Genomic DNA, 21,882 nt, shown 5'->3' with positions numbered 1-21,882 from the left:
TGATGTTAGACTTGAGGGTAACAAAATATGTGCATAGACTGTGTATGTAATGAGACAATGGAGACTGAAATAGAGGTGTAATCAGCGTAGAGTGGCATAACTGAAAACATGTGGGTGTGTTCGGATGCATTTGAAGAAACAACATAAAATCACATAAAGGCACAGGTCAGTAAAACTATGGTTTATTTATATGAACATGTTGAAAACTGGATACATCCTTGGTTCTATAATCTGTCTCATTTTATTGTATATAATATGTACATGTTTGTGTGTATATATATATATATATATATATATATATGCATTTATCCCATAATTACAAATATTACAAATATTGAACAGTGGAATATAAATTTAATATAAAACCATTGAATTACGAGATATAAATGTGCTTTTTTTCCTGCTTATCAACACAGAATGACAAAAGAAAAACTCAAAATGCTGTCAGGGAGGGGTGAGGAGAAAGAAACGTATAGAGGCAAATCCAGACAAAGAGTGAGCAAGAAACTGAAGAAGGGAGACGAAGGAAACCGAGAAAGAAGGAGAAAGAGAGTCAACTAACATGGTTTGTAAATAGACATCACCTCCATGGACCTTTATCACAGATATACTGTGATTTGTGGCAGTCTATCTGTGCATGTGTTCATTAACTGTGTCTCCATGGTAACCGAAGTGGCAGTGTCAAGGCTTGAAGACGCCCAGAGGGTGACCTTGCCTTTGACAAGCTCACACAGCTGCATCCATCTCTCTTTTCTCTCTTTCTGTCTCTGTTTCAATCTAAATCTATTTCTTGAGCCAGATGCCTCTCTGTCACCACCACCCACCCACCCACCCCCACCCGAGCTACCAGGCGGGAAAAGAATTGGCACCCATGCTTCAAAAAAAATTGCCAAAGTCGTTCTCTCTCTGCCTCCTGCTCACGGACAAACTCAACTTTGTGTTGTAATGAGATACAAAAGGACATCCAACTGTCAGGGGCTGTTACTGGGATCTGAAGCAAGAAGAGCATGTCCCCCCTTTGTCCTTCTCTAACTGGGGGGTGATGGTGTCGGGGACTTCTGACTGGAGCATGTCATTCTCACTGGCAATGATGTGTTTCACCAAGCAGTTTGCTGCTTCGTCGATGTTGATGTTTTCCTGAAAATGAGAGGAAAGAGTGAAGCATAGAAAGAGAGATGGGAGTGTGAAAAGGTGGAGAGAAAAAGAGAGAGGAGGAGGGATAAATCGATTAATGCAAAACATTTTATGAAAGGAATAAAACAAGCACTGCAAGAAAAAGCTGTGAGAGCAGGTGAGTGAGTCAAATAGACCATAACTAAACTGTGTGGATGGATGATGCACCAGCCAGCTGCCATGATGTGAACACAAACACACATACTACAACATTATCCCTCATTTATGCACAAACATACAGCACTGGAGGAAAACACACTGTGAGGAGTCAATCGTGTGAAATTCTTGAATTGATGATTTAAATAATAGCATTGGATTGCAGGAAATGCAGAATGTAAACAAAAATAGTTTGACGTTTGTAAAGTATATCTGCTGTACATGTACAATATTAAAAGTTATTCTAAGAATACATGCTCTTGCAGACAATAAAATGAATGAAAAATTACTAGTAATCCCCACTTTTACTAAATGTAACTGTAATCTGATAAAAAAAACCTTTTCTGTAATTGTAATGGACTACATTTACGTAGTTGTTCAGCGCCATAGCCGTCATGCGGTGCCCAGGTAGGCAGTGTGAACCAGGCTTTGCCAAGAATGCTCTCAGAGAAGCAAAAAACCTAAAAATAAAGTACAAACAGGGTTCTCTGTGTCTCAGGTGCTTCTAAATTCACAGCAAACTTCCAGAGGGCCAAAGAAGGGCTGGAGCACACTGATTAATCCACAACCTTTAACTGTGCAAACAGACTAACATTTCGACACTGCTGTGTCTTCATCAGAGTCAAAATGGACAGAGACGTGAGCCTAGAGGCTAGAGCAGGCGTACAATTTTCATGACAGGATTTCAAATCTATTGGATAATGAATCCAAGGGTGGGAGTTGCCAAAAGAAAAAGCACCAAAAGTACAAACATCAAAAGAGTGTGTTTTCTGTGACAGCTGATGTTAACAGGAGAGAATGAAAGCTGTGTCCACAAAATATAGTTAATGTAATGTTTTAAATAAGCAGCACTAACAACAGAATAATTTATGTCTAATTAAGAGAGAAATAAAGGTTTAAGAGCAGCTCATTCTATTCTATTCATATTGTAAATTTGAATTTGGTACATTTTTGCATAGCATTTCTTTCTGTGTTTTTATTATGCGCTCATCAAAGGTTATGTTGAGGGTATTTAGCTTTAATTGGATACAGACAGGAAGCAGGGTGCAGAGAGGGGAATGACATGCAACAAAGATCTTACACAACTTGGCCACCAGGAAGCCAATTTATTAAATTATTAAAGCCAACATTATAAAGCTAAAAGATAATTCTGGCAAACTTGTCTTGCCTGATTTACAGTCTACCCATAAAAAAATACCAAATGTCCATTCCTGACAGCACCCAAACAATTACAAATACAAAAGATTTAGAGCAACTTGGACCAGAGCTGAAAGCTGAGTAAACTAGACAAATGTGCCTGGGTGTTAAAGTGAGGTTCACACAGGGAGAGCAACAACAGCAAGTATTGATAAGAGAGACACACACATGCACACACTTTCTTAATATGTGAAGCGTGATGCAGCAGCAGTAGAAATACTAAATATTCATTAGATCACACACACACACACACACACACACACACACACACACACACACACACACACACACACACACACACACACACACACACACACACACACACACACACATGCAAACCCCTCTGTGTGCCATGTTGTGATCTATCATATTTACTGTTAGATGTGGAACGAAAGATTCTTCCAAATCAAAATAAAACGCAACAAAAAACACCTTAAGTGCAAAGAGTACCTTCACTACTCTTCACATCTTTCATATTGTACATTGTTGTGCATGCAGAGAGTGTCCAGCGTTGTTTAAGATATAAGTTTGAAATAATTCTTCTGGCAGGTTATTTGGCAGTGGGCTCAGAGTACGTCAGTCCTCACCCTGATATATTCTGACTCTAACTCATGCAGCTCAAAGGGAAACTGAATGCATTCTTTTGCAAATTACATTGTTTAATATTCATGGTTTATTACTATTTATATTTTCGGTTAGAAATATGACATGTCTCGCTGCAAAAATGGCTACACACCTGCTGCTGGAAAACATTTTGGCAGGGTTTTTTTTCGAAAACTAACTCCAAACAAAGCACTGTATGGGCTTCAGGCTCTGCAGTGGACTCACATACCAGCTCCCACATACCATGTATGTTTTTTTTAAACTCTCATATGACTGGTTGTGTTGCTTTTAAGTCAGGCTTTTCAATTCCTTCTACTGCTTTACTTTCTTGATTTCAACAGCTTAAATCCTCAATCTATCCTAACCAATTATTGTTGATCGTCACTATTTACAGTTACCTCCACCACCTGTTTATTTGTTATTCAGATGAATATCTCATAAACTATTTAACACATTTCATTTAAATTTAATACAAAGTTAAGTGTTTGAAGAGAAAGTGTTTTTGGTTTAGACCTAGGAAATTATTATTATTATTATTACTTTTTACTTATTTGAATTAATAAATCTTGCACATGTAACAACATGAATGTCAGTTACTTTTGTACGTAGCAGATTCAAATCTCTAGACTATTTTGTATTAATAAAATAACAAAAGACGATTGCACTGCCATAGTAAGAGGACTTTCTGTTGTCACGCTGTTGCAGCTGTTCACCTCCTACAGCTGTAGTGCAATGGAACAAAACAAAGCGACAGCGAGTAAAATCAAATTTTTTTATATACAGCTCTGAACTCGAGAGTGTTTCAATTTTGGTTGGGTTTGAATGCAATTTTTGCAGTGTATATGGATGCCTTAGGGTGTGTGTGTGTGTGTGTGTGTGTGTGTGTGTGTGTGTGTGTGTGTGTGTGTGTGTGTGTCTATGAATGTGTGTGTGTTTGCACGTCTCTGTCTATTTTCCTGCCTTATCATCCAGCTGTAAGATTCCTGCTCCACATTAGATGCTATAATCAGGGCTTGTGCTGGTCTCAGTGTGTTAGTGTGTGGGTGGGTGAATCCTCAGCTCACCTCACTGTCAGAATTCACTAACCACATTCTTTCATTCCTGTCTGCATCAGTGAGTCTTGAAATATACTGTACTTGTAAGTTTGTTCAAGCTTTAAAAGGTTTTATAAAGTTTCATATTTGTGTTTCATATTTTCTGTTTTTTCTGTGTGTCTGTGTTTATATGTCTACTTTGTGTCCAATTCAGACCATAAAGGTTACATAGCTTTTAGGTGCACTTAAATTAGCAACATGCATACAAACATAAATACCGGTAGTAACACATATATAAATATGAAATACTTTAGGTGCCTGTTTAAATAAAACACACGATTTAGATTGGAATATGAACAGTGGCATCTGTTTTTAACTGATCTCCGAAAAACAAGTTTTTTCTTACCTCAGGAAATGTACTGAACCACTTGTTATGGCTGTATCTGCAGTACATATCAGTTAAATTTTTATCTTTGGAACACCAGGCAAACCACCATTTGTCTTTATCCTAACCTAAACTAACTGTCTCCTGGCTCCAGCTTCATATTTGAAGGTGGGGTCAGTCATTCTGGAGAAAGTCTCATTCCCAGGTAGTCAAATACAGACGCTTTGGGTTATGGTAAATGGGAGACAAACAAAGTGTCTTGAAGTGTATTTGATGGCCTCTCCAGAATGACTTACCCCACCTTTAACAAACAGACATGAGAGTGGTATCAATCGTCTCATCTTACTCTGGGCAAGGAATCAATTAAACGTTACTTCCAAAAAGCCTCCACTATTCCTTTAATATCTGTGTAGAAAAGCGTAGGACTGATATCTTCCCTCAACATTCCTGGACATCCTGTTTGGATGATAGAGCACCTGATGCAAGTGCAGCTCACCTGAAACACCTTAGTTCTGCCAAAAACCAACAGAGCTCATTGACTGAGGTTTTATTCATATGCAAATACTGAGTAGACTGAGAGTCTGTTAAACTCAGCACCTTTAAAGGATTCCTTCACATCCTGAATGTGCCTCTGTGGTGGCATCTCCACAGGGTAATCAGGTGCTGGGTCTGACACGGTTGAGCTGGTAGGCAGTCAGCTGCTTCTCAAGGACATCTGAACAAGGACACGCCTGTAGACACAGGGGCTTGAACCTCAGAGCTCCTGTTAAAGGCTGTGCTTTGTATTCACAGCACCATTCTGCTAGCTACGTCTCTGCTTTGTATTTATGTGAGTGTGTTTGTGTCATATCTTTCTCACCTTAGCAGAGGTCTCAAACCACCCCACAAAGCCGTTGTCCTGGCAGAACTGCTCCATCTTTATTCCATTATTAGTCAGTACGTCCCGACCCTGGTCACATTTATTAGCCAGAAGCACAGTGGCTACATGTTTCCCATTGGCAAGTGTCAGTTTGGAATCCAGGTCCTCCTTCCATTTGGTGATGGCCTCAAAGGAGGCGGGCCTCGTGACGTCAAACACGATGAAGGCGCCCATGGCCTCGCGGTAGTACACACGGGTCATGTTGCCAAACCTTTCCTGACCTAGAAGACACACACAGACAAGGACATACATGTACACACGCAAAGAAAATTACTATCTGTTGGTACCAGCGTAAAGGTGTACAAACGTTTACGTATTGATGCACAAAAAGAAATTCATCTTTCCATTTTGTGCCCCTTTACAGGGAGATCAGCCACACACTGCAAAAGATGCAGTGTCACTTCAGCAGCAAACAGACACAGAGGCTTGAATTGGAGTCATCCGATTTACTCATTTTATCACATATATTTTCATATTCACATTTTATATGTGCTACCACACCAGCATTCCCGACATACCTCTTCACCCACTCTCTCAAATACACACACACACAAAAATTACATGCATGTTTTTTACTGTTAAAAAAGTAGCGGAAAAAGAGAGATAAGGTTCCGGATAGAAGCAGGATGGGAGGAGGAGAGAGATGTGTTTGATGTGTGTGCGCTACGCCCTGTGAAACTTGCCTGTAGAAATTCCAGAGAGTAAAATTAATTCGATAAGCCCTGTTGGAATGTTGTATTCACATTAATTTTCCCATCCATAACTTCTGCTAGAGCTCCATCAGTACCAAGTATCAACATTTTTTCTCTGCAGACTAACCAAACACTTAAACTGGCCCTTCCAAAAACAGTTTCCATTGTGGTGAAGAGGAGAGGAGTTAGTATTAATTTACAAGCTGCTGTGTTGAGGAACATTTTTTTGTTCCCCTGCTCTCCTGCACAGGTGGATCGAGCACAGGGTCAGTTGCAGACCAGCTGGGGTGTGAGGGTGGGATGTCTTGTTCAAGGACAAAGTATAAAAGGGGAAGTACCTCTCACATTAAGCAGTATCGTAGTACATTCTTACTGTACACCACCATGTTTCCAGCGTTCTGTGTAAGCCAACTCAAACATACTAGTGTCTTTTGGGCAATGACATTATAAAAGATGTTTTCAAGCCCCACCAAAACATCAGTTTCAGATCTTAAAGGTCCAGTGTGTAACATTTAGGAGGATCTATTGGCAGAAATGGAATATAATATTCATAGGTGTGTTTTCAATACCTTAGAATGAATCTTTTTTTATCTAAAGACTCCAAGGGTCGCCTTCCATAGAGTCCGCCATGTTTCTACCTAGCCCAGAACAGACAAACGAAACACTGACTCTAGATAGGGCTGTTCTTGTTTTTCAAATGTTTAGATGCCACTAGATCCTATATACTGGACCTTTAAGTATTCCTCATAACATTATGTATTATTTATGAGATTAACAGTTGATCTGGTCAGATTTGACTGACAGTGGTTTGGCCACATGAGAAACCATACTGTCATCACATTTTGATTCAAATGTTAAATCCTGATTGGTCAGTCCTTCCAAACTCAAACCAGTGAAAGAAAAACACAGACAAAAACCTAAACCTAACCTAAATTATCTAACTTTGGCTGTAAAATGATTGTTACCTTATGAACTCAGTGTTCATAGTAAGAATCTGATTGAGAAAGTAGTTATTCAGGGCCTTGTAAAAAGTATGTGTGCTTCATTAATACAGATGAAATGTGGTAATAATTCAGTGGAGATGAAGTTGAGCAGTAGCCCAAAACATCTGGAGTTCTGCATCTGCAGCCACAGACTTCTAGAGCTCAACATGTGTATACATGTCTGTGAGTTCAAAATGCTGATGTGCATATAAAACCCCTCCAATAAGCCCTACCAGCCTCCCTCATATCTTCAAGCTATATGCCTGAGCAGCCACCCCTGTCACTCTGTCAACCCAGGCCATAGAAAAATGGCAGCCAAAAATAGGAAGTTATTATTTGTCTTGGGAAATGCACAGAAACAGCAAGTGATTTATTACGTCTGTGGCATGAGAAAAACTTCAGCCCATCATCAAATCCCCAAACGAACCCACAGTGCCGGATAAAGTCAAATGCAAAACCAAGAACATGGTGTTGTTTTTGGACGTGACTTATAAATGCCAGAGGCAAAAATAATTACTTTAAAATAGATAATCATGTTTGCTTTGTAACCAGCCTGTTAATTTGACTTAATCTTCAGATATGATCCAAATAGAGAACCCATTTAATACTACAATGGAGAGCGTTCATCCTATGCAGAACTAACAGTTTAGGACTTCCCACCTGACGGCTTCCATAAGTTAAGGAACGCGTGCAGGGAGGAGCACATACAGTACAGACCTATAGCAGCTTTCTCTGAGGGAGACACTCATCCTTCACTCACAATAAAAGCTTTCTATACACAAGAGCTCGGGCCTCAAATCTCCCTCACATGAGTTTGAAACACATGACTGCTTGCACTTACTGGAGAGGGCGCACAGGAGGGGAGAAAGCAGCAGGTCAGAGGATTCTTCTAAACCTCAGCCGACACTCATGTGAGATGAGACTGCTGTAGCCTTTAGGTTTGTTATCTTACCCAACAGTATCACAGTCAAAAGCCTTTATTATCTCTGATTTCTGTGTCCGCCAAAGGCAACCCAAAGCATTAAGTACTGTCAGAGGAAAATATTTTAGAATTTCTCATTTTGATTATCTCATAACTCTCTCCAAGTACGAAATAAGTACGAGAGTGAAGTCATATCTAAACCCCATTAAGTGCATACAAAATACAAAAAGAAATGATTATCATACAGGTGAGGAATGACAAACAGAACACACAAGAGGAGGGGAGTCACCACAAGGGGCAACATAGAATTACCGTTACTTATTAAACTTACTAGAAGGAGTTTTTAACTGGTTATGAAACAGTATCCGTTCAATACTGATGCCTTTATATGACCTACATAAGCACACCACACTATCAGCGAGATTATTGTCAATTTCTGCAGTTATTCTTAACGGCTGTCACCGGGTCTTATTGAATTTCTTTTGAAATCAATTAAATGAGGTGGTGGGAACACTACTGCTTTTGTGCATGAGGCCACAGAATCAACAAAAAAGGAATATTTCTGCTGCAGTAAATAAATGTGTTTATATTTGTATGAATGGATGAATGAATGAATATGCAATTCAATTACATGGTTATTTATAAGAAGAAAAATCATAAAATCACAACAAGGATATAATTAACATTAACTAGTGTTTGATCTGATAAGCTGAAACTGCCCTTTTTGGTTGTAAATTGGTGAAAATTGGGCCCAATCATCCAGTTGATGGAGTGGTTCAAACTCATGAACCTGATGAACCAGAATACAATCATAATGGCTGGCTGTTGCCATGGTTGCTTTCTGTTATGGCATGTGGTGTCATGATGCTCTTGTATAAAGTCATGTGACACTCAAGATGAAAAGTAAGTTTATTTTATTCTAAATTACACCATGAATTCAATTTTATCCTTTTAAATCATAAAAACAACTTAGATACCACTGTACTGCCTAACTGAATTAAGCAGCAATCAATCAATATATATATAATAATATTCATAATTAATTTATGATCTTGGCACGTGAGAGAAAACCTTGCTCATGACTCTGGATTGGGTCTGTGTGTGTGTGTGTGAGGTGTGTGTGTGTGTGTGTGTGTGTGTGTGTGTGTGTGTGTGTGTGTGTGTTCCTCGTGAACGCAAAAAATTAGAAACATGTAATTGTAGAAATGCGTTGCCAAGTGATTTGATGCCAACAGGTCTGCTGGTACACATGAGGTACATTAACCCTGGATAACCTTGACAAAATGGTCTCATGCTTCATTCTCAAACTATCTGTACATCTAAAATACACAATACCTCAGTACACTCTCTGACTCTAAATAACTTGTTGCCTTCCCTGAAGTAAAAAGTCTTTAATTTCCATTTGAGCAGCTGAACTCTGATGAATATTTAATTATTTGGAAAGTGTTGTCACTAACCTACAATGACATTCATTAAGGATGGGAAAATTGATTTTCATAATAACTCCTTCACTGTGATAGTGTGGAGCAGATTCATTCAACAAAACATAATTATAACCACAATTTCCTCCAGCACTGTAGCTTGCCACTAACATCAATGCACTTATAAATGTAACCTTCAGCTGATTTGACTGAAAATGCCATTTCCAATAGATATAATGCATTTATTTAATTGTATTTTCCATTTTCAGCTCCGTCAAAAAAAACCAAAGGACAAATGTATTAAGAATTTTAACCAATAAACTAATATTAATCTGTTCTGACAATGTGTCCTGTCATGGGAAACCCTTTAAATGTATAGTATTTATGATTTATGGTTGTGGCTCACTTAAAAAAAAAAAAAAAATGTATAAAGTTTAAGTCAAAGGAAATAAAAGAAACCACATTATGAAGGGAATTTCAAATTTCTTATAAAACTTTCCATAGTGCCCCATATTTGTTTGCCCCTCTGTGGACCTGCTTCCACACGAGAGCCTGTGCGTAAAAAGTTGGACTGTACCTGCAATGTCCCACAGCTGCAGGCGCACCGTCTCCTGGTCCCAGTTGAGGACTTTAAGTGCGAAGTCCACCCCGATGGTGGCTCGGTAGTTGGGGCTAAAGTTGTGATGCACATACCGCTTGATGATGCTGGTCTTGCCGACCCCGAGGTCCCCTATTACAAGAATCTTATAGAGGTGCTCCTTTTGGTGGTTGTTCTGCATGGCGACCGAGTAGGGCGAGAGCTGAGCATGAATCCACCGTAATGGAGACGGCCGGGGGATGAAAGGGCAGAAGCTCAGGACAGCGCAGAGAGAACTGGAGAGTGTTGAGAATGAGAGAAGGGGAGGTGAGGTACGCCCTGGCCCACAGAGGGAAGTGGAGCAGAGACGTCTGGACCTTGTGACTCACAGAGGAGCTGCCTGGGAGTGCCACTGGGTAGGATTTTAAACCTCCAAGCAGGAGAGCATAAACACTGGGTTCTTATCAAATCAGCCAAAAGTGGTGGGACAAGTATTTAGATTACTTACCTTGAATGAAAATGGGATTTAAGTAAAGTTACTGACTAAAATGTACTTAAAGTATTAAAAGTAAAAGGAGACTACTAATTATGCATCTCATTATAATACTTAATGAATTGAACTACATTTTAATGTCGAGTTTGAACGTTTTTAACTATTTTATATACTATTAAGTAGTTTCATTGATTTTAAAAAAAAACATGTTTTATAAGATCATGATGTTTTGTGTGCAAGATCTGAATTTGCAAATTAACTATAGTCAGCAAATAAATGTAGAGTAAAAAGTAAAATAAAAACCATTTCCCTCGTACATGTAGTAACTGTAGTACTTGAGTAAGTGTACTTCTAGCACTTTAAGTCAGAGCCACAAGTCACTTTGATCAAGTTAAATATGAAAACTAAACTAAGATTTACTCACTCATAAAGGATCTTGAGCCTGTAAATTGTCAACTTTTCTGTACATCATGTCTTCACCACTCATAGTGTTGGCTCATTTCCCCCTTTTTTTTTTTTTTTTTTAAATCGTTTGAATCTTTGCTAGAAATAAAACTGCTGATCAGCTCCAACCAAAAATTTAAAAAAACACTAAAATCAAAGATCCCAAAGAAATTTAAATTGTGTTCCATCTTTTTACAGTAAAACAAAACATAAGGCAATTTTATAAAGCTTTTATTCCATCAAATAAAATGTAAAAATAAAAATAGTGCAAAAATCTCATAATACAATGAAAACACTGAGAGGGAGGCAGAATAAAGGCACAAGGAACAATCAGTTAGATCCCTTTTTTTAAAATTGATTAAGAAATCCCTTTAAAAATGCTCCACAGGGAAACATGGTATGGTTTCAATGTGATGCACAGGAGAGAAGATATTAGTTCTCCACTGTGCTTCCCTGAGAGAAAGAATCAAGGTCCTGCAAAACACCATCTCTTTTTAGTTGTCAGTTCCCTTTAAATGTTACAATCAGAAGCTACGAACCATGATTTGTCACAGTATGTACCAATCCATTGTGATTCCGTGTTTATATCGGCAGTAACAGCTTGAGTGAAATCAGTCATTAGGCAGCTAATCGGTGATTGTTGAAATCAGGAAACATTACAGCAACGTGGTAGACTGGCAGACTTTGTGTTCCTTTCACGCTTATAATTAACGTAGGCTGATAGTTGCAAACGTTCACTACATCTACAGTCTCTGAATGATGAACTTTAACAGAGTAATCCGCAACTGGGACAATCTAATTAATGTTCTGCTAGTTGGATTATGGACAACAGACAAGCTCTTCCCAATGTCACATATGATGTCACCTGCTGTGAAAAATAACAGATTTTGGCTTGAAAACAATTAAGCTACATGAAGAAAAAAAAAATAAATCTAAGTTGCACTATCAAGACTCATCAAAACACCCGTTCCTCCCATCCTGAGCTTCTACAGTTTGGGGATGGGGCTGGCTGCGACTGCGATGCTCTCGATGGCACACTCGTCACTTCCCCGGCGGATTCGGAAGTAGCCGTCCTCGCCCCAGCCGTTGCCCCAGCTGTTCTTGACAATCCAGTACTTCTGTCCGGTCATGTGGCAGCGGCCGTACCCCACCAACAGCACAGCGTGGTTGGTCAGCTCGAATGGATTGAAGGGGTCTGCAAGGCCTGTGTGGTGATAGATGCCCTCCTTGTAGTGCATAAAGTCAGGGTAGACCTGTGGAAGGATATGGACAATACAAGTCAAATTCATGGAAGGAATAGAAGGTCTGCAGAGCTGTAAAGGAGAAAGTACACAATACATTTCATAAGGAAAAAAATAAAAATAAAAAAATTATTTTATTTTATCCATTAAGACCACAAGTGGTTGACATTCACTAACTGAACTATTTGCCAAACATGTTATTTTGCACACAATAGAAAACAGGAATGTTTAAATGTCTTTTCTTTGGTGTTAAACTAAAAACACTTTTATTTCCTGAATATCTTTCGCTTATTAGATTTATCTGTCAGATGCTTTTGGAGAAGCAGACAGATTTAACTTAAAAGTAGATAAGAGGCAACTAGTTAAATTTAATTTCAAGACATAGAAGCAGAGATTTGACTAAAATAAAGGATTAAACGCCAATTTCTGACAACAGATTAAATTGAACAGAAACTTTAAGCCGCACTGACAGTGATACTGATAGTTTGGTCTCTCTCTCATATATATATATATATATATATATATATATATATATATATATATATATATATATATATATATATATATATATATATATATATATATATATATATATATATATATATATCATATATATATATATACACACACACACACAGTTTGGAAACAGTGAGCAGATGCTGTACCTCAAAGGCTACTCCCATGGGTCCATTCTTGACCAGTTCCAACATCATGGCCATCTCACTGCAGCCGCCGTAGAATCCACCAACGTACTTGTATTCTGCCGTGTAGATGCGGCCGCAGTTTTTTGGAAGGCCACACGGAGAGTCCCTGCCAATATATGGAAAGCATGATTCGTCCACAAGGCCGAAATCCTGCGCATACTTCCCGATCAGGTATGGAAATCCACCATCACAACCTTAAAGAGGAGAGATGAATGTTAAATAGGTATAAAATTCTGAATTCTCATTATTAAAGACATATTTTGGGGAAGTTGTCTTGACTTTCTTACAGGGTGAAATCTCTTACGTGGTCCTAGATGGAAAAAATATTTTCCAGGACTCTTCAAAATAATTAGTGACAATGTGCTAATCAGGCCAATTATGAAATGCTGGACTTTCTAAAGACAGTTAGGATACACTTTCCAAAGAACACTTAAGCACCCAGAGTTTTCTACATCCAGCACTACGGCACTTTTCTATGATTGTGTCTCACAGTATGAGTAATCTACCAAATACATATTCTAGCTGCTGCCCAATAATTCATATCTGCAATAACCTGCATCAAATTGTAATATAAAATGAACTGATATGGTCAGGAAACAAGATGGATTTTAGATTGAGAGTTAATTTACCTTGAGAATACTCAGAACAGGAGACCACTTGCTGCGGGCTGAGGATGGGAGCCTCGCTGTTGTTGGTGAGGATTCGAACGCGAGCTTCCAGCATTCCCATGGTGGCAAAGGAGTAGCAGCTACCACATGAGGCTGAAACAGAAAATCCGACGTTTGAACGAGTTAAATCACACGGCTGCAACACAACAGCACTGGAATAAATCATATGTTTGACTGTTGGAGTCAACTCTGGTCATTTCATCAGGATTTGTAGGGTCAGTAACCTCATCCAAGTATCTCAATATTAAAAGCAACTTAACTTTATTACTTTCTGTTACAAAGAAGACAAGAAAAAATAAATCAATATCAATAAGATGATGTGTATTCTCTGAGACAACAGAACAATTCTCAGAAAACAAGATTCACAAGATTTTTAGCATCACAAATGTCTCTTCTGCTCAACGTACTTTAAAAGCCTACATGCCATTCTCACAGCTGGAAGGCAAAGCTTTACTGTACTGTGATGTTGTTCCCTTTCTGCTTTAAAGACAAATTAATGGTGACATTTACACCCAGCAAAAGCATTTATTTTCCACCAGAGGCCATGATAATGAACTGGCAACTGTAAGATGAGCTATGAGACCCGTGACCATTGTGAGACTCGTTAAGTCATGCATGGTAGTATATCATTCTTTGTGATCCTGCTAATAATCCCCCTTTATTTTATTTTTTTTTTTAAACGGTAACGAATCGGATTACATCTTTTTTATGTAACTGTAATGGATTACAGGAAGCTTTTGTATCCTGCAATTAGTGGTGGTGTTGCACTTGATAGCATCACATATTATAAGACAACTAATTATGACCTCAAAAGAGGTTACACCAGCGCAACCTGATACAAAGAAAGTTCTAATAAATCGTTAACTCTGTGCACTTTAACAGCACATTTGTTCAAGAATACATTACATAAGTTAGTTTCTGTAATGTTGCTGCCTTATCCGCATTAGTTGTAATAATGGGGCAAGGCACAGAGAAAGAAACCCTGATTAAAGCCACTGGTTGCCATCCATAGCTTAATAAAATACTCTGCAAAAACAAATTAGGTCAGAGAACAGAGGCTTCAGGGAACTGCAGGGTGGTTTAATTGTAGTAATGATTCAAGTCAGGGTGACACTGAGAACAGTTTTATTTGGGTCCAAGACTCTTAAGTCTCTTAAGACTATTAAGGTGCAACAACCAGTCATTTAAATCAAAGCTCTATGTTGGTAGGAAACTTCTACGGTCCCAATTTCTTAATATATGATGCAATCTGTTTCTGGGAGGATTTTGTCAAAACGTATGATGACAGAAGTTTGGCCAGCTTGACTCGCAAGACACAGCTCTCTCAAAGGAGGTATAAAGCTTTTAGTTGCTACAATGCCAGCTGGGTCTTCACTTTAAGTTAAGGTTAAGACACAGCCATGCTCCTACTTAAGACCAGCCAGACCAATTCATCCTCAACCAATTTTTGTGAAGTGAAATGGAACCTAAAAAAAACAAAATCCACCTGACTAGTAACACTGAAGCAAAATAAGCTCCACAACACTACACAGTGGCTTAGAGGGCTTCTATTGAAACACTCCAGCCCTCTCCAGATCCTTAAACCCAGCCCTACAGAGGCCCTCTCAGACACTCAAACTACTCAGCACGCATAATCTCTCCACTCACACACTAGGCAGTGCAGAAACACAGGAGGAGAGCAGAGAGCAGACCCAAGCCTGCCAAGAGGGAAGCAAAGTAGTTGGCGAGCTGCTGTTTGGTCTCTGTTCTTACTGACAGCTGCTCAAGTGTAAAAGGTACGGCTTTGTCTGCCTCTGATCTCTCAAGTCTTCTGATTTACATTGTCTGCATCTTTGTATTTAAATTTCTAACACCACATGTGCACAGGTACAAGAGTTATCTCTCCCTCCCTATAATGTAGATTTTTACTATGTTAACTAATTAAGCACCCAACAGTATCAAAAACTGTGTTTCAAGGTCACCTTGGTTTCGCACAGGGCTGACGAAGTTAACCCCGTCAACGTTCCTCCAATCCCAACGCTCAGGTAGGGGCTGCCGCCATCTTGGCTACGTCAGCTTTCACGGGCATAGGGCGAACACGCCTAAGTAAAAATAAAGAATCACATTTGAAATCACAAGGGCAGGTTACACTGACAAACAGGATTAAAGTAAGGTTGACTTCTTTGTCCAAAGTAATATTTGATGGTTTTAACCGATGAGTTCAGTTCAAGCAGGTGTTGATTGTGCTGGCCTCACTTCTATTATTAGTAAAGTATGTGATTTTACACAGACCTATTGGTGATGCAAATGATAGCCAAGTGAATTCGGAGCCTGTCACACACACATTCCATTAAAAGTAATACAAGGGGCCACATTAGCAGCCATCTTGCCGTTAAGGCTCGTCTGTTTAGGTGCTGACTGAGTACTGGGAGTGTATAAAAGCAGTTTCATACACCTGCCAACCTAATGAACAGGACATGTGACAGGACAGAAGGATTCAAGAAGAAAAATAATTTGAGTGCATCAGTCATTAATTTAGGAGCAAAAATGACAAACTTATGTGCACTGACGTTTTTTTCCCCCTCCATGGTAAGTAAATACTCACATGGGGATACGGGAAGCGGGACCCCCTGCTCGGTAGTGCAGCTGCTGCAGAGTGTACATCTCATGCTCCGGGTAGTGAGCAGCCTTCCAGGATCTCTGAACTGAGTTGATGGCACCAATGAAGTCCAGGTTGTGTTTGTAAGGTCTCTGGAGCAAACTGCAGGGTGAATGACATCACATGAAATGTGAGGTTGCTTTTTAAAGAAGGGGCTCATCTGCCGCACAAACAGAAGACAGAAATACACTGCAAGCTGTTGTGTTAAATCACAGCATATTATTAATGTTAGCTGGTACAGCTTTGACATAATACACAACTTAACAGTTAAAAATAATAAAATGATACAGTAGCGCTACACTAAAAATTACAACTTCTGCTAGTTAGTTTAACCTGGATATTAAAGACATGCACAGATATTTTGTACTTATTCTGAATTTTAGGCTAAGGTCTCTTTTTCCAGTAGGATGTTGATGTACTTAATGTTTGTAGAGACTATGTGAAGTCCATCTACTACACCACAAAGAGAGTTAACTTGCAATCATCATCATAAATACTGATTCTGTGTTGAAACAGATTTTCCACTGAAGTGTTGCTCGTTAGCTTGTGTTCCTCTACTTTGGATTATTGGGGGATGTACCAAGATCCTAATTTACATACCTGCTGCTGAAGAGTGGTTTGTAATCTTTTCGTGGTAGTACTGGTTTGACTTTCTTCCCTACAAAACAGGCCCAGTTGTTTCCCAGGACATCATGGACCCACCCTGGCAGGGTCTGGTCACAGTAGCTGGTCACAACAGGTCCATCTTCAGAATACTGAAAGTACAGAGAGACAATCAGATTAGGGCTTGTCATCCAATATGCAACTAAAAATACATCTGAATTAACCTCAGATTATTCAGATTAACATAAACTACATTATTCAGCCCATCACTGAGTTATAAGCTTGAGAAAATAAATATTCTCCCAGTTCTTCTCATATCACCGCGTTGACCTGAATCAGCTACAAAATGAGGAAGTTGAAGTAGACGTAGATAAAGTCATAATGTGGTTTTGAAGACAGGCGGGCTATGACACTTCCCTCAAGTCAGTGTCATGTGAGTGATGAGAAATAACACATGACAAAGATTAACCTCGAATAGTGCATATTTCCATCACATTTCAGCCTGGCCTTGGTGTAATGATGATATGCATATTTTCCAGATACCATCTGGCCAGAGGAAGGGAGGGAAATTGAGTGATGGTAAAACTAAATTGTTAACCCACAGTGCAACTTCCTTTCCACGTCATTTTCGATAAATACTTAGAATGACTATAAATAAAGTTTGTGATCAGATGGACTAACTTAGGGAACTTGAACAGTACAGAACACAAGCTGAGTTATAATATAAGAATGGGATATTAACTAGCTTGCAGCAAGTGGACAGCAGTGAAAAGTTAACTAGCCAAGAGACAAGAAGAAAATAAGATATTTTACCTTGAAGAAGCCGAACCATTTGTACCCATTTAGGACCACTTCAAAGCCCTGGTTGTAGATGAGGGTGAAGAACCCGGTGTGCCCAAGCTCGTCTGTAGCTACAGACAGTTTCTCCAGGGTCACTGTCACTGTGCTCTCACCCGTCGCTGTGGAGCAACAACGTACAGTAACTCAACTACAGTCAACTTTTAGAGTCACTCATTTCCAATCATCAGTCCACAACAAAAACATAATAATAATAATAATAAGTTCATATAACATTATTGGCAGTGTGGAAGTATTGAAATATGTCCCATTATTTAATGGCTCCACGATATGGTACAAACATCACATTGCAATTATTTTGACAGATTATGATTCACACTTATTACTTATTTTTGCATCACAAATTTAATTTCTACTTAAAAAAAAAAAAAAGTTTTAAAATCACGTTGATATGAAATTGGGTGTCTGTACTAAACAAACAGGCCTTCTTAAATCTGGAGAACAAGTTTTGTAGACCAGGGCACCTGCAGCACTACAGTAATTCATTATAATGCTGTTCTGTCACACATTTTACTTTTATTGGAACATTACAGCCCTTGAAATCTGCATATTGCTTCAGCAATTTGCAGATTTCACTTGGCCATATTGCAATCTTGATAATATTTAAATGAATTATGCAGGCCTACTCAAACACACTCTACACATTGTATGATATGGATTTATTTGTAATGGTCATGTAGGATATTACACATAAACATTTGACTTATTGTACCAGAGTTAGCTTAAACCTTTCCATCTGTAGACCCTTAAACACACACACACACACACACACACACACACACACACACACACACACACACACACACACACACACACCTGTCAGTAACAATAATATAATAGACGAATTCAAATCAAGAAAGATTATTCTTTCTTTCTTTCTTTCTTTCTCTATTCAAACCAGAATAACACAAAGAGGAAGTGATCAGTGGATCACCTGCAGTCTCTGTCTGGACTATAAGCCCACACTCAACAGGCCCAAACATGTCACATGATTTCCAAATTGCAAAACTACATTGTCATCAGGTCTGATCGGTCCCGTGGTGTGAGCTCTTTATACCGAGGTGTTGGGGGGGGGTGTTTACCTTCAGCGGAGCAGTTGATGGTCTTGTCGCGTCCTCCTTTGGACACCTGGAACACCCATGTCCCCACCAGGTCCTCATAGGTGCAGTTGGCCGGTGTGTCACCCCACGACCCCTCAACCCAAAGCAGGAAGACGCACACTAGCACACCGCTCAGCCTCATCTTCACACAAACAAACACACACACCTCAAGAACTGACGTTACGCAGCCAGATCTGCCAAAGAAGTTCGACCCTGAGTGTTTTTATACGCCACCTGTCTCACTTTGACTCTTCCGCTGCCCCCTGTCTTCTAGCCGCTATTTATGCACACTGAAACTTTTTACAAAGAACCAACCGCATTTCAACTACGGCTCAAGATGAAGCACAACAACACAACGCGCATGCGCACGATAAGCTACCAGTGTAGCCAACGAACTTAACGTTCGCGGCAGTTAAAGCAGATCTACGCAAACATGTTTTTAGATATTAGTACTAAAACCAGAGTATTAGCTCGTGTGTACTCATTTAATAACATATATACAAGCTCTAGCCTCGCTTTAAGTGCCTTAACGTGATTTTACACTGTTATACGTCTCCTCTGTGACGCGAGATTTCAGCAAACAAGGAACCGCACAGCAGCTACCGTTAACCTCTCGGCCTCCGTTGTCCGTTACGGTTCTTTGTCTGTTGAGTTTTTTTGGTTGCGACAGAGAACGTCTAATTGTCATGTGACCGGACAGCTGGGAGCATGCGCAGTTCAGTGGGGGTGGGTTCGAAAAATCAGAGGAAAGGTGTTGGTTGTATATTATATTATATTTAGAAACGTTTTACTTTAAAACTGCTGTTTATTTATTGTTTGGGTTTTTTTTTTTTAACAAATTATGTTTGCTTTAATGATATTTCTGGTTGATTGCCAGCTGAAGTATACATAAAATGCATCTTAAAACCCATCTCTTCTCTGTGGCCTTTGACACCTAGTAAGATGTCGACTTTATTTACTTGATTTAATTTCTTTTTTGATTGCTTTTTATTGCATGGCTATTATTTTTACTCATGTTTTATGTCTTTTCATTTTATTGTTGTATTATATGTTATTTTGTGCCTCATGTGAGCTGTTATGTCTTTTATTTATGATGTCTTATTTATTCTCCTGTACAGCACTTTGGTCAACTTTGGTTGTTTTAAAGTGCTTAACAAATAAAGTTGGATTGGATTGGATTGCATTTGTAAATGGTTAAAAAGGTTTTTTAAATAAAATACAAGTATTGCTGAAATATTAAGCCCAGTTAGACTGGTATGCAGTCTTTAACATCCACCCCTTAAGAGTAGCCTATGTAATGTGTTTTTAGAACCTGGGTTTTACTTTTGTTGTTTTGGTCATACTGTAGGCATCGTTCACAGCACACAGGCTGATTGGTTACATTTTATAATTATAATACAATACAATTATAATTGTCTGTTCTAGGCTACTGTAGAAACAGCAGTTCCAGAGGGCAGACTCTGAGAAGAGGACACGCTCTCTCTGTAGATAAAAATGGCTCAATAACTATAATCAGGTGATTATACATTAATTAAAACAGAACTATGAATATTATATTCCATTTCTGCCAATAGATCCTCCTAAATGTTACACACTGGACCTCTAAGTCTATCACATTGAAAATATAAATTATCATTAAATTATAGGCCTATGTGTTAATTTGTCTTTTTTTAACGTGTTATATTTTATAGCATTTGACACCAAACTGAGGTGGCAAGGCACATTTTATGCCTCCCCTCTCAGCTCCAGCGAGGTTTGCAAAGTCTAATAATTGTTTGGTTAAAAAGATCTGTATTTCGAGAGCTCTGTCCTAGATTATTTACCCTCAGAGTTTAAACACATTCTGTTAAAAAGCCAATACCCCTCAGAGTGGAAACAAACTAGGCCTAGTGCCACATAAAAGATTATCTTATACTTCTTAGATCATCTTTTACCATCTCTAGCTCTGAGAGTCAGAGGATGAGATACAATCACTGTTGATACTGTTTTTTGGAGGGGTTTATAATCATATTTTTACAGTCATATATTACTGCTGTATGTTATGTATGTTTCACTCTTATATCTAGGGTTGGGGGAGTGGGGGTCTGACAATACATGACAGGTTGCTGTGGGTTTTGTGTTCTGAAAACAATAAAAATATGTTTTTAAAAAAGATCTGTATTAGTAATTTGGTTGAAAGATTAACAGAGTCTGTGATGTCGTGTGTGATGAGCCAGAAGGACCAAATGACATCACATCAGGAGCTGATGGCGATTGAGCTGCAGCAAATTGCCATACACGTAGAGAGGCTCACAAAGGTGATCTGAGGTTGATCCTGGAGGTTTGAACACATCAAGCCCCAAAACTGACCTTTTCCAATAGTTCATGTAAGAGGACAATTGGATTTTATGGATCTCTTATTGTTCCTTTGGGTGTGCTGCTCAATTCTTGGTACTTTGTAATCATGTTTATAATGTGGTATTCTAATAATCCCTGTGGGGAAATTCTCTTTTCACTTGTCTGCTGAGGGATGTCAGAGAGTCAGCTTTCCTGTGTGTGTGTGTGTGTGTGTGTGTGTGTGTGTGTGTGTGTGTGTGTGTGTGTGTGTGTGTGTGTCCATGTGTCATTGTATCCTGATCGGTCTGTAGTTAAAGGGGTTAAAGAGCTTATTTTAGCCAGTGGACACTTAAGGGAAGTGCTGGAGGCTTTGATCACCATAGTAACCATGACATAGACTGACTCATCTCCTTGACAGACCATAATAAGCACTCATCTGAAGAAGGGACTGAAGAGGTATTAGTCATGCAGTCTCATTAGTGCCATTACAATGTGTTTGTATGGAAGTGTGTGTGCATTAGTGTGGGCAAATGTGTATGTTATTGCATTTACGTGACTGTGTGTGTGTGTGTGTGTAACGCAAAATAGAGGAGCGGGGAGCAGGGACACAGAGACGGAGGGATGGTGTTATGAATGTTAACAGCCTGAGCCCACTGAGCTCCCTCTGAGAGTGACTCATTGAAACTCGTGTTTCAATCTTGATATTGTTCTCGCTTCCACTGGCAGGAAATTAAAACTCAAGTGACTTTCAGTTC

The 21,882-nt window shown here is 39.0% G+C and overlaps 2 protein-coding genes across 2 annotated transcripts; both read right to left on the bottom strand.

Annotated features, from left to right (window-relative positions):
- Window positions 1–841: 841 nt before the first annotated feature.
- On the bottom strand, window positions 842–10,442 carry rab38a (RAB38a, member RAS oncogene family). Its single transcript, XM_051396611.1, has 3 exons — window positions 10,063–10,442; window positions 5,408–5,688; window positions 842–1,137 (listed from the first exon to the last, which is right to left on the bottom strand). The coding sequence occupies exons 1-3, from the start codon at window positions 10,262–10,264 to the stop codon at window positions 982–984; spliced, it is 639 nt and encodes a 212-aa protein (XP_051252571.1). The 5' UTR covers window positions 10,265–10,442; the 3' UTR covers window positions 842–981.
- Window positions 10,443–11,213: 771 nt separating this feature from the next.
- On the bottom strand, window positions 11,214–19,222 carry ctsc (cathepsin C). The gene is given in 9 exon segments (XM_051396581.1): window positions 11,214–12,252; window positions 12,906–13,138; window positions 13,574–13,705; window positions 15,574–15,640; window positions 15,642–15,693; window positions 16,197–16,352; window positions 16,851–17,005; window positions 17,667–17,812; window positions 18,794–19,222. Coding segments are annotated over 9 exon segments (1,368 nt in total). The 5' UTR covers window positions 18,954–19,222; the 3' UTR covers window positions 11,214–11,985.
- Window positions 19,223–21,882: the final 2,660 nt, after the last annotated feature.

The sequence above is a fragment of the Dicentrarchus labrax genome, unplaced genomic scaffold, assembly GCF_905237075.1.
Source record: "Dicentrarchus labrax unplaced genomic scaffold, dlabrax2021, whole genome shotgun sequence".
In the NCBI taxonomy this organism is placed as follows: Eukaryota; Metazoa; Chordata; class Actinopteri; family Moronidae; genus Dicentrarchus; species Dicentrarchus labrax.
This window is presented reverse-complemented; position numbering and strand designations above follow the sequence as displayed.